At 44.3% G+C, this 12,741-nt stretch overlaps 1 protein-coding gene across 1 annotated transcript in view; it reads right to left on the reverse strand.

Annotated features, from left to right (window-relative positions):
- The window catches only part of tsku (tsukushi small leucine rich proteoglycan homolog (Xenopus laevis)), a 12,495-nt gene extending 3,354 nt beyond the window's left edge, over positions 1-9,141 (reverse strand). The window contains exons 1-2 of the mRNA XM_017419980.3: positions 8,871-9,141; positions 2,450-2,761 (exon numbers count right to left, since the gene is read on the reverse strand). Coding sequence (XP_017275469.1) covers positions 2,450-2,761; positions 8,871-8,885 — 327 coding nt within the window. The 5' untranslated portion in view covers positions 8,886-9,141. The remainder of the gene's footprint in view (positions 1-2,449; positions 2,762-8,870) is intronic.
- Positions 9,142-12,741: the final 3,600 nt, after the last annotated feature.

Raw genomic sequence — 12,741 nt, forward strand, 5'->3', positions numbered from 1 at the left:
ATATATATATATATATATATATATATATATGTAAACCAAGGTTTATACAGATTATGACTATCAATATTAAAACACCCAAATATATTTAAAAACAAGGTTGAATTGGTGTTCATGAACCTGGCGTTAATATTGTAACTAATGGGATAAAAAAAAAAAGGCAAGAAGATGAAAAGAAACAAGCTTTATGTTCTTCTTCTGCTAGTTTGACTTTACGGCACTGTCTACCTTACTCCAGGTATTTTTTAAACAAGCATTTCTTTATCTATTATAAGCAAATGTCCATTCGATAGTTCTATCAAAATGCTGTAATACCCATGCTGCGCCACTAGTTGGCGAGAATGTCCACATTAACAACATGCTATGAAAATAGAGGCAAAATAATAAGCTTAGCGTTACTAAAATACCAATTCTCTAAACAACTGTAGCTCTTTTTTTTCCTTTTACACCATTTAGTTTCATTTCTGTTATTAGCCTTTTCGGCATCAACGTTTAATGGCGACAGGATCGGGATAAAGTGAGACAGAGGAAAGAAAAATTTGTCAAAACGGTTTGATTGTTGTTGTAGTTTCCAGACCAATAAGTTGAAGTGGGCTGCTACTTCACTGTGTCGCAAAAGCTGAGTTCATCCAGCATTCACAGATCCACCGGAAGCAGTACCGTATTTTCTGCACTATAGGGCGCACTGGATTAAAAGACGCATTAAGTGAAACAAAACAGGCCCTGTCTTTACGGAGAATACTGCACAGACGTAAGCATCAAGTATAAACGCCAACATCACGCCGTGCGTGGAGCCCTGCATAACACTTCAGAGTACGACTAGAACTGAGCCTTAATGCTGCCAGTGGTGCGGCTTTGTAGTTCAACCAAAGTCATACTAAAACATCACGACTTCTTACATATATAAGGCGCTCTGGATTATAAGGCGCACTGTCGTCTTTCGAGAAAACTGAAGGATTTTAAGTGCGCCTTATAGTCCGGAGAATACGGTAAAATATAATCCCACAATGAAAAGCATTTATTTTTTCTTTCCACCATAATCTCTACAAAACTTTGTCCACATGTGGGTAAAGAGTGCAAACACAGCAACAACAATAAAAAAAAAAAATCTGTTTTTTAAAATATCCAGCGATTTGTAGATTTGGCACACATCACTGACAAAACCGAGTTTTATTTATTCTTTCTTGAATTGAAAAAAAAACACAAAAAAAAAACCTACACGCTACACTTGTTCTAGTTTTTGAATCCCGGTCAGAGTGCTTTAGTCGTTCTCATCTCATCGTAACGCAGCAACAAACCCCTTGACCCGGGCGGCTCTGTGCTGCGGCCAAGCAAACAAGCGGGCGGTCAAATTCACCAGATGTTCTGAGTCTAAGTTGGCACTTTGGTGGTTGAAAAACAGGAACGGGCACAAAGTTAGCCGCCAACACTAAACCGGAACTGAAACTGCTGTGCTAAACAAAGAAAAGTGTTTGCGCACTTGATATTCTTAGATGTGATATGCACTTGTTTTGGTCTGCACTGTGGGAAAATCTCTGACTGGGAAGTCCTTTCATTGTCCTCCGTGTCAACTAGTAGCAGCTAGGTTCGATGTTAGAAAAAGTCATATTCGGAAGGGTTTTTACAAATATTTAACTGAGAGCAGCTGTTTTCTGCATTACATTAAACACAGAGATTAAAGGAGTTCACATAAACCACAATATTAAGCTTGTTACACACTCTGTTAGGCATGAGCTGGTTTCACTTTCAAAGCATACCACGGTTTGAAAACGTGGCAGTTTCAAAACCACAAATGTTGATTTTTATTGTGAGTTCTACAGTTTACGTTTCGTGAGATACCAGAGACACTGCTGGCTTTTCTCTGCTTGTTCGGAGCGCCGCCCCTCCCGTACCCGTTGCCGCGAGCTGTCAGTCAGCTGTGTATGATGACTAAAAAAAAAAAAAAAAAAGAGGAAATGCCCTGAACATTTGTCCCGTGAAAAAAAAAAAAAAAACATTAAAAATTTGAAAGTTTGCATATTGTTAAAATAGCTTTGCCGCCAAAAAAAGGTGGCCCAACTATCACTCTTCAAGGGCGCACTGTTTTGAAACAAACATTTGAAGCAAGCTTAGCTGACAACAGTTAGCATGTGCTAATTAAGTCGCTAATATTCTGCTCAGCCTGTTTTAGCATTTACACTTCTTTTTGATGTTTTATGCTACAATACAGTAAGAATGTAGTTTTGTTCAAGGTTAGCATATTGTCAAGAGCTCATGCCACTCCCTGCCTGCTCTGTAATACTTTATAATTGTATTATTTTGCTATTAATGTTAGCAAACAGCGGCTATAATTTGCTACAAGTTTGTTTTTGAATATAAAACGCTAAAGTTTAAAGTTTTTCTTGAACAAGGCTCCTCTGTGACTGTATTTAAAGGCTCTAAAGCTCTGGCCGAGAGTCTCGAAATCACCGACCTTTGTAATGCGGTTGCTGCTGAGGTCCAAGCTGACTAGCGTGGTGTAGCCCGGACCGGCCAGCATGGCGTCGGTGAGCGGCCCCATGTCGTTGGAGGACAGGTCCAGGTGTGACGTGTCCAGTGGGATGGGGACGGGCATGGAGGCGCCGGGACCGAGGCCTCGGCAGTCCACCCTGGTGAGACTGAAGCTGTCGAACAGGCCGAAGCTTTCCACATCGCAGTGGCAGCTGGGGTGGCAGTTCTTCACGGAGCTGGAGCGGACGGCCGCCAGCAGCGACAGGCCGAGCCACAGGACAAGCACCATCATGCTCTGGAAAGACGAAATGAAAGAGTTAATTTATAAAAAAAAAAAAACGACCAACAAGTGGTGAGAAAAAAGCGCAGAGAAGTGGCGCGTCCGGTCCAAACTATCTCACAGCTCATCTGCTTTGTCCCTCTAGAAGCTCGAGAGCCCGCTCAAATGCTTTTTACCGAGATTTGTAAAAAGACTTAAAGCCTTTATTTGTGCAACCCGAGCAGCCCCAGTTTTCCTTCTTTTTTGGGGGGGGGGCTTCCCAAAGGATGTGACCCAATTTCTCTGATCAATGAGTTCATTTGCAATTTCTTTGTAAACACATCTACGGTGACCGTCCATTGTTGGAAAAGTGGAAATTCAAGGGTATTGGTAAAAAAAAAAAAAAAAATCCAGATTAAGCTCTTAACTTTAAAAAAATACTCCAGACAAAACAAACAAAAAAGGAATAAATAAAGTATAAGCATTTAAAAGACCACTGTAAAGACAGGGTATCAATAATGAACTCATTGCACTGACTGATACAGAAAGATACATTAACTGAATGAAATAAAAACAGCGTTAACATGTAAAGAAGAGCTTCTTGTACCTTTCTCTGCTCCTGATGTGTTCCTCTGTGAGGACTTGAATAGCGCTAACTCATTAAGTTCATCTTAAGTAATATTTACACACACGCAGCCAGTCGGAGTTGGACAGAGGTCACCGGTTGTGTAACAGGTAAATCAGTAAAGTCGCGGTCAAGTCGAGAGGGCGCGACGCAGCAGAGTGCACTGTAAATTACATGATGCGCGGTGAGAAATTAAATTACGCCTTTAGCTTAGGTCGTGCACGAACTACCAGACTGCAGTTATCGCTCGAGCTGCTGTTTGGCAGAATGTAAGAAACATCAGCAGGTATTTCATTCGTTAGCCTTAAACCACAGGAAACTTCAAGGAGTAGTTCCTATGTTTTTTTAACTGGGGTTCTGTGGAAATGTTATGAGTCTTACCTGCTGCGGATCGCTCTTTGAATGGCTTCGGAGTTTAATTCTGACCAGCTAATGGCTAGTCTGAGAGGGGTCGACACTAAGGTGGATTAAAAAAAACAACAACTTTAATCTCAAAAATATCCGAGCAGTTTGTGTAAAAGCAATCTCAGAAACCTTTACACCGCTTTTTGCATTCATTGCAGATTATTCCAGCAGGAAAATGGTGAAGCTCCTGACACAGCTAGCTGCTGCTGTCAACGTGTGCGTTCGCAAACAACCACGGAATTATTAAAAGCTGCAAACGCTACGCTGGATATTTATTAAAACGGACACATAAATATACTTTTCTTTGGGGAAAAAAAAAAAAAAAGACCAGGCATTACAATAAATGCTTACAGATGCATAGTATCTATGAGGCTGCGAAATGTGGAGCTGATCTTGTCCCCTTTTAACCGTGTGCTCGTACGGTTATTAACCAAAAGGCAACAATAAATGATATCAAACAGAGAGATACCATTGTTTTAAATAACCTAACCTAATTAAGCATGTTCATAAATATAGACATTATCGCCCCCTACTGGCATGGCATAAGTATTTCAGTCGTTTTGTTCGAATTGTGAGGATGAATTTTTCTTTACGTGATTTTTTGCCTTTCCGGGTTGCGGGGCAGCCGGTGCCTAACTCCAGCGGTCACTGTTTGAGAGGCGGGGGGGACACCCTGGACAGGTCTCCAGTCCAGGGACGCATAGAGACAAACAACCATTCACGCCTAGGGACAATTTAGAGTTACCACTGAACCTAACTTGCATGTTTTTTTTGTTTTTTGTTGTTTTTTTTTGTCTGTGAGAGGAAACCGGAGTACCCGGAGAAAACTCAAAGCTCTTTAAATGAAATAGCATGAGAAGCTTCCGTTCACAGGACACCTTTCAGAAAGGTGTTTTTCTCGTACAGAAAATAAGGGGAAAAAAATAAAAGAATGATCCTGAAATATAGTGAGGTGCAGGCACATTAGTCGTGTCAGGTTCCATGTTGTCAGCAGTATGTGGCAGGGGTCAGGTTTGTTTGTCGGGGCTTATGTAAGATGCTGAGGTCACACAGCTACATTATACCTGTGGGATGCTCTTTTAAAAGGCTGATTACCGAGGCTCAACGTCCACCTAATCCAAGCCGCTCACCTCTGTACACCATTGTTTTCTAGGGTTTGACCAGTGAGCTTCACTCTGCTGCCAGCAGCTCAGTGGAAAGCGCTCGTTTAAAGCTCTCCGCACGTCTAATGAGCTTCGCTGGCTTGTTGGGACACAGACGCCGGAGCCTGAAAGACGAGGTCACGACTGTGCGCGCTCACTGAAGGGTTACGGGTTTTCACCGCACGGGACTGGCTGAGCTTTTAAAAACTGGCAAATAAGCAGAAAAATCTCTCACTGATTGAACAATATTTAACAGTTGTTTTGTTTTTGTTTTTTTTTTCCCCCAGCTGAATTCTTCACAAGCTACAAAGTCCGTCCGTGGCACGAAGTCAGTCAAAGGCAATGGAAAATAAACAAACTGATGAGCGCCTCCAGAGTTCGGAGTTACTGTTTCGATTAAAAGCAGCCGTTCAAGTCTCATTTTTCAAGTCTGTATTAGAGTTTCGACTGTTAGAAAGCACGGCAAAGCCCTGCTCAGCCTGCACTATGATTCATTTCAAACTATGAGAGAGAAAAGCTGACAGAGTGAAGCATCGGAAGCACCGTTTCCTGTACGCTAAGGTCCATTAGCTGTGTGTAAATCTGGGTAACGGTCTACGGTTGCGGGGGATAATAAATGCTCTTTGGAGATAGCGTTTGAAAGGCAAAGGGACCGTGTCACTGCTTGCGTTCATGTGCACATGTGTTCTGCTGTCTGTCTGTTAGCAAAACGTCTCTACCGGACGGATGTTGATGAAACTCTCAGAAAGTAACGAGCGGACACACACCTGCAGCTCGTTCAAGTTCGGAGTCAGGGTGGTGGCCACGGCCAACTGACATCAGCAAACACAAAAATGGCAATAACTCCGGTCGTTTGACGGATTCTGGGCTAAGATTTTGGTGTATTACGAGCAGAGGGTCACACAGAACACGGGAGATCTTTATCTGTTGGTGAAACGTTTCGTAGACCACTGGGTTGGGTTTAATGAAACTTTCAGGAGTTTAATCCACGAATGTGCATCTGCATCTGATCAACTTTTCCGATTTAAGATGGCTGCCACAGCTAATTGACCTTGGTCGAGATAACTCTGTCACTTTTGCAGACGCTGAGCTTAAATTAGCTGCGGTCGACGCTAAGGGTCCTGTGAAATCTCACGGTATCAGGTGCGATTGTACAAACTGGCTCCAGCTGGTAGGAAGGCCAGGCCTTTAACAGACCTGTGAGAAAACACTTGGTTTCACTGTCGGTTTCACAGCCCCACCTAAAGATCAGCGGCGGGCGTTGGTGCAATCCCCATGCCAAGGTGGTGTTGTGGAGCCGTCGGATTAAAATGTGTCAAAAGTCACAGCAGTGTGAATTTATGGGGGGAAAGAAAAACAAAACTCTCTTATCTGAGGTCAAGATTTCCTATCGGCTGCCTCTCTAATGTGCGCCACGGTTCGCCGACAGCGAAAGATAAGAAACGTGAAAACTCGTAAGCCGACATCTGCTCAGCTCCTCCGTTGAGCACTTTTATCTGAGTCGGTGTCAGAACCAATCCAAACGCTCCGATGTGTTTGCCGTGTTGCAAGAAGGGGGGGGGGGCACTTCGGCCCAATTTCATCTTCAAGCGGAAGGCTGAGCGCTGTGTAATTAGAAGATGGATGCCAAACTAATCCTTTTAACCCGAATGGGTGCGTGACGCCGAGGAGAAGGAAGCGACTCCGAATGAACTCGGCGGCATTTTGAAACAGTCAGCGACGGGCAAAGGGAGAGCCTCGTCCCAAACGGTGACTGATGATGGTGAACTCATAAAGAGGCACTTTGAATTCTCACAGAAAAAACATTCAGGGTGCGTTCCCAGCAGCCATGTTTAGTCCGCTTTAATCGAACTCTGGTTCGTTTGGAGAGGAGTGAACGCTTCAATCCAACTCTGATGGGGACCAAAAAAGCAAACTCTGGTCCGCCTAAAAACCTCGGTCTCAGTTCGGTTGAAGTGAACTCTGGCGCAGTTCGGATGCATATGTGAACGCAAGCGGACCGGAGACCGCTCCAAAAACAGGAAGCGAACTACAGCACAGGGCCTTCTGGGTAAATACAACCAAAACAAACATGTTTCTACCACTAGAGGGAGAAATGGCTCCAGGTTAGAACAGAAATCCTAAAAGCGCCCAAATTTGACGCCACTCCATTTTTGTTTCCTTCTCCAGAAGAAGGAAGTTGCGCTCAGCGTCTTCTTCAGAGGTTTTTGTGTCGTTTCCTTCAGTAGTTCTCGGTGCAGCGCCGCCACAGGCGAGGAGGGGAACAGGTCTCTTAAAGGGTTTGGCTCGATTGACTCGGTGCAGTGTGAGTAAGAACCGCAGCAGCTGAAAATGGAACAAATGTTGACATTTTGGTCTTGAATGGAGCTGAGTCTACGGGACTATCAGCTGTGAATACAGCCTTAGTTTGGGGTAACACACAAAAACGACTAAACTGTCTGTAGCAGAGTGACATGCCAGGTAGAGGAAATTTTCCCCTTAGAGATTAGAGATTTTTGGGGAAATGTGTAAAAAAACAAAAATAAACTTGAGGTTTTAACAAGTCACAGGAAGTTGGACCACGGGTTTACCAATTTCACATTTCCAAGGTTTCTGCAACCAAGCTCTTCTTATTCCCACAAACCTCGCACTCCTTCTACGGTGCATACACCAAAACGTAGGCGTTTCCGTCCTCCTTCACCCAGAGTGCCTCTCATCGCTGCGGGACCTACCATTTTCTCTCGCCTCCCCCCACGGAAGAGCAGAGTGCACACATCCAAAGACTTCCACCATCATCAAACCCATCATCCTGCGGGAAAATGCTGCCGACACGTGAAAAATTCGCTTCTGTCACGTACGGTTCAGAGATCGTTTCACTTATAACTCATGGCTTTCACACAGAGGCTGTTCATTTGAGGCTCACTTTTTCATCTGCATGTCTGTCAGCAGGATTGAGAGAAGGCTAGTTGTGGTTACCGTGGTGACCCTAACGAGCCGCTGGCAGCAGCTCTGATCTTAGTTCTCTTTGCACCTTTTATACAGCACATACATCAGCGCGTTGGTGTTTTCCTGAGGTGATCCCAAAAGTGAGACAGAAATCAGAGAGATCTTGTGTTCTGCTGGCCTTTCGGGGCTGCTGATCCAGACGCCGAACTTTCATTAAAATTAGCCCTATTTGCAAGTTAAATTTGCTTAACATCCTGTGCAACTTTTCACTTCTGCTTTGACTAAGTCACTGCTGATGGCAGAGCGATAATGTTCTTACCAGTGTGTGTGTGTGAGGTGTGTGTGGGTGGGTGTGTCGGTCTGTCTCTTGAACCAGTGGATGAATTTTCTTGAAACTTGCTGAAACTCCACCTGATTACCTTTTCAACCCTGACTCCAGATGGCAGCCACAGATGACTGACACAAAAAAAGACTAAAATTGGACCAATTTGACCCCAAACTGACCTCAACTTTGTTTGTGACCGTAGCTGAGAGGCACCTTTAGGTGCTAACAAACTGAGTTAAACTTTTCTGGACGTGAGTAGATGTTAGATTCAGGTTTCCTCCTCTCTTCTGTCCCATCCTTGTCCTGACGCTGGCACGTGCAGCAGCACCTTGACGTCCAGGTTCTGCAGATCGGGTAACGTGGCAACCCTCCGGGAGCTCTGAAGCCCCGGAGCCCGCCCCTCCCCAGCTGTCGGCGCAGCTGGACGTCTCCTCGAGCCTCGGCGGCGCGCGCACGGCTCTCCGCCCTGCCCCCGAGGAGCAGACCCGAGGAGGAGCCCCGAGGAGCAGCCCGGGCTCGGGTCCGTTCGCTTCGGGGGCGGATTCTTCCCGCAGCACGGAGGCGAACCCCAAGTCCCGCTACCGCCCCGTCTCTGAACCCTACAGCTTAACTCCGAACTTTAACTCCGGCTCCAAACCACCACGTTTCTTAACTCGTGTTTTTACTTGTTTTTGTGTGTGGTTTTTTTTTTCTGGAGTTAAGAGTCGGTCGCGGGTAACTTACTTGCTTGCCTTTCATCAGCGCAGTCCGAGCAGCTCTTCGGCGGGCTTCACTTCACTTCACCGCTCCCATGCTGCGGTCTCCCGCAGCGCTCCGCCCGAGTCCCCGTCCTCCCGCTGCTCCTCATGCGGGTTTCCCGTGTTTTCCTGTGCGTGTCTGCTCCGCCGCGATACAAGCCGTCTGCCAACGTTGCCCGGGACGCTGTTCGTCTGCTCTCCCATCCCATGAAGCCCTGCCTGCCCTCATCTCGGTTTTCTCTCGCCGTGAAGCAGCCGGCCGTATGGAGTGAGACCACTTCCGGCCGGGGATTTTCAAATTAAACCAGAGGAACCGTCATCATGTTGAGGGCTGAATGAGTCTGCTGAAAGAAGCTGAAACTTACTGGTTAAAGCTAAAACAAACAGAACACTAGCTAGAAGCTAAAATAAGCAAAACACTAGCAAAAAGAAGTAAAGGGTTAGCTAAAAGTAGCAAAACAGCAGCTAGAAGCTTATAGTAGCAATGGACTAGATAAAAGTAGCAAAGGGCTAGCTAAAAACCAAAGTAACAAAAGACTAATTAAAAGCTAAAGTAGCAACAGGCTAGCTAGAAGAAGCAAAATGTTAGCTAGATGTTAAATGTATCAAAAGCTAGCTAAAAGTTAAAAGTAGGAAAAGGCTAGCCAGAAGCTAAAGGTAGCAAAAAGCAAGCTGAAATTCTAAGTATCAAAAGGCTAACGAAAAGCTAAAAGTAGCAAAAGGCTAGTTAAAAGCTAAACATAGAAGAACAGTAGCTTAAAGAAGCCAAAGGCTAGCTCAATGCTAAAAGCAGCAGAACGGTAACTAAGAGCCAAAATAAGCAAAAAATACAAATCTAAAGGATCTGAAGAGATTTTGGTGTATTTCTATGGGGAAAACTATTTGTTCATGAAGTTAAATATTTTTAAAAGTTACTAAAATGGCACCTGTCTCTTTTATCTTTATGAATGGGAAAAAAACAAAGTATGCAGAAGTAATTGGATAACAAATATTGTATGAAAAGATAAAAAGAGGACAACAGTGATACAAACGCTGAACCAGGATTCACACAAATACTAAAAGTGCAGCAAAGAAACTCATTTCACTGGTTTTTAACTGTTTCCACTGTCTTTTAGTGAGAGAAGGTTTCGACTGAACGCCAGCATCATGTTTTTATTTTCAAAGGCCAAACACGTACAAGTTCCGGTCTGTCCGGACTCGGGCGCTGCTCGGAGGCGCCCTCTGGCGGCAGCTGACGCGGTCTCGGTTGCGCAACAACAAGGCGGCGGGCTGTTTCACTTGGCTTCCACTTCACTTTTTGATGAAAGCGATAAGAAACGATGTGAGCGGAAACCCAGACTTTTCCTGTTGCCTCCCCCACAGCGTTTCTGTTGAGGCTCACAGAAAAATGACCAACCAACATAACAAAAAAAAAAAAAAAAAAGCAACTCTTACTGACAGCTGCTGGCAGTGACACATTCAGCAAGAAGTGGGCAACTTTAGCCCAACAATTCACACATCCACTTACAATGTATGTTGAGGAAGATTAAGAAACACATTTAAATATGCACATTAATCTATAACAGCTCTTGTGCAAAAGTTTTCAGTCATTCTTTCAAAAGCTTGTGATCCTTGCGATCTTTTAAAGAGCTTGTTCTTCAAGCTTCCTGAAGGCTTTTTGTTTGATTATTGGCTGCTTGTTCACTTGTTTCCCTCCCAGTATTTGGCCATTTACGTAGAAATGTTTGTTGAAACCACTTGTTTTTTAACTAATGAATCATTCCAGCGTATTGTCGATGCCTGAAAACCTTTTAGTTGAGGCTCAAACTGAAAATGGACCTCTAGGTGCTCTGTAATCGGCAGCCCGTCTCAAAGACACAATCTGGAGCCATTCCTTCAGCTCAATCAGTGGAAAACACCAACTATAACGGCATGGCAAACCCATGAACGTACTTTAGCACCAGCAAGGCAATTCCCAAAGGCACACCTGACGCTTCTCCTTTTGTCCTCCGTTTGTCTCGCAGAGGAACGGTCAGAAAGAATGATTCTTTTTGGAGAAATGCTCCAAAGTTCAACAAGATTTTTTGAAAGACCGCTAGAAAGACGAAAGGACTGCTGATCGAGACCGCCTTAGAAAGACTACATGGAAAACTTGGCTGCTTCCAGAGAAAACCCAAAGAATTCAAAGGCCTCCGTTTCCTCGAAGGGACGCGTATCGCCCACCGCCTTTTCGTGGCAGAGCTCTCGACTCAGGTGACATTGTGAGATGCGTTGGCTCTCAGAAAACGGGTTGAAGAACACCCTCAGCTACCGCACAGAGCTTGAAGTCAATATTAGTAAATTTTCCTCAATATGAAGCCATTTTTGTGTTGGCTGATGCTGATTGGCCAACCATGAGCTGGGTCGGCTTCAAAAGTCAATCAGTTGTAGATGTTCATCCGGTGATTACCTCCTGAGAGTTTCGTTTAAATCTGTCCGCTGGTTCATGAGCCATTTTGACCAAAGAACAACAAACACGGACACTGGTAAAAAAGTCATCGGACGACAATGAGGGGCGGTTTAAAACTTCTGCATCGCTGTGGAGCTGCAAACACGTCAGGCTTCATCGTGCCGAATCTGATGTTGCTTTTCGGAGCGGAGGAGCAGAGATTGTGACAAACATCTGTTGGTGCTTTACACAACGCCGGGGAGGGAGTTCTGCAGCGACACACTCGGCCTCTGTTTTCCTCAGACGACCACAACAGCACACGCACACACACACACACACACACGTTGCACTGTACTCCAGCGAGAAAGCGCAGGAGTACGCGACGCAGACAGAAGGCAGTGAGTCACGGGGAAGTTCGTTGTCACGTCTGAGCTGACGCCCTCCCAAACCAGCCCCTTATGGCGCACGCTATATTAAAGGGTGCAAAATAAGCCAAAATGAGCAGGCCTAGATAAAGCCAGCCTCTAGTTTTTCTCTTTTTTGTTTTTTTGTTTGCAAACAGATGTTCTCCTCAAATAAACTTTGCTTTTAAGAGCAATGCAAAACTTTTACAGACTTGAAGTTGTATTAACCCTCCTGAAGCCCTCAAGAGACCGGGTGAGGTAGAGAAGCCATTGTAACTTTGGGTCAATTTGACCAAAAGGAGTTTTATAAAGATGTCAAATTGTCATTTATGAAAATTAGTATGGTTAATGCTCTAAAAACTAAAAGTATAAATATTTGTTGTGCAGGTAGGGGGAATGACATGAACAAGAAAAGAAAGTAAACATGACCAAGCTGGAGTCTGTGTTGTGCTAATGCTACAAATATCCACCAGATGGCGACAGAGCTAAAATGATCACTGTGAAGGTTTGTCACAGCACAGCCACTGCAAGGTTCCCTGTGGAAATCTTTCTTTTTATCTTGATCCTAAAGCAATATATTTTTCAAAATCCTGCAGTAAAAGTTGTTTTCTTATTTTAATTTGTCCAAATTAAACACTGCCTCCTGTCAGTGTTTCCCACAGTGGAAGCCTAAACCATTGTAGTCCTAACAGTGAAGTTGAGGTTTTCTGTCCTTTCAGGGAAACCTCATGTCTTATATTGGATACAGATTTTATCTGTTTCTGTGTTTGTCGAGAGGGAAAATACTGGTAACTTAAACTGATTAATGTTCGGAGTCAACTTGATTCAAGATGGCTGCCACAGCTGGCTGACTTTAAAAAAAAACAAAAAAAACACCAAATGTGGCTATAACTGAGTCAGGTTTACAGATATTAACCTGAAATGTTACGTGGTAGCAGCTGAGACTGATCCCTAACATATAATTTGAGCACAGACAGATTGTTCAAGACCTTTGCTTAAGATGTTGCCAAATAACTATTTGGAGTCAACTCTGTCCGTCTGTTAGC

The sequence above is a fragment of the Kryptolebias marmoratus genome, linkage group LG2, assembly GCF_001649575.2.
Source record: "Kryptolebias marmoratus isolate JLee-2015 linkage group LG2, ASM164957v2, whole genome shotgun sequence".
NCBI classification, from domain to species: Eukaryota; Metazoa; Chordata; class Actinopteri; order Cyprinodontiformes; family Rivulidae; genus Kryptolebias; species Kryptolebias marmoratus.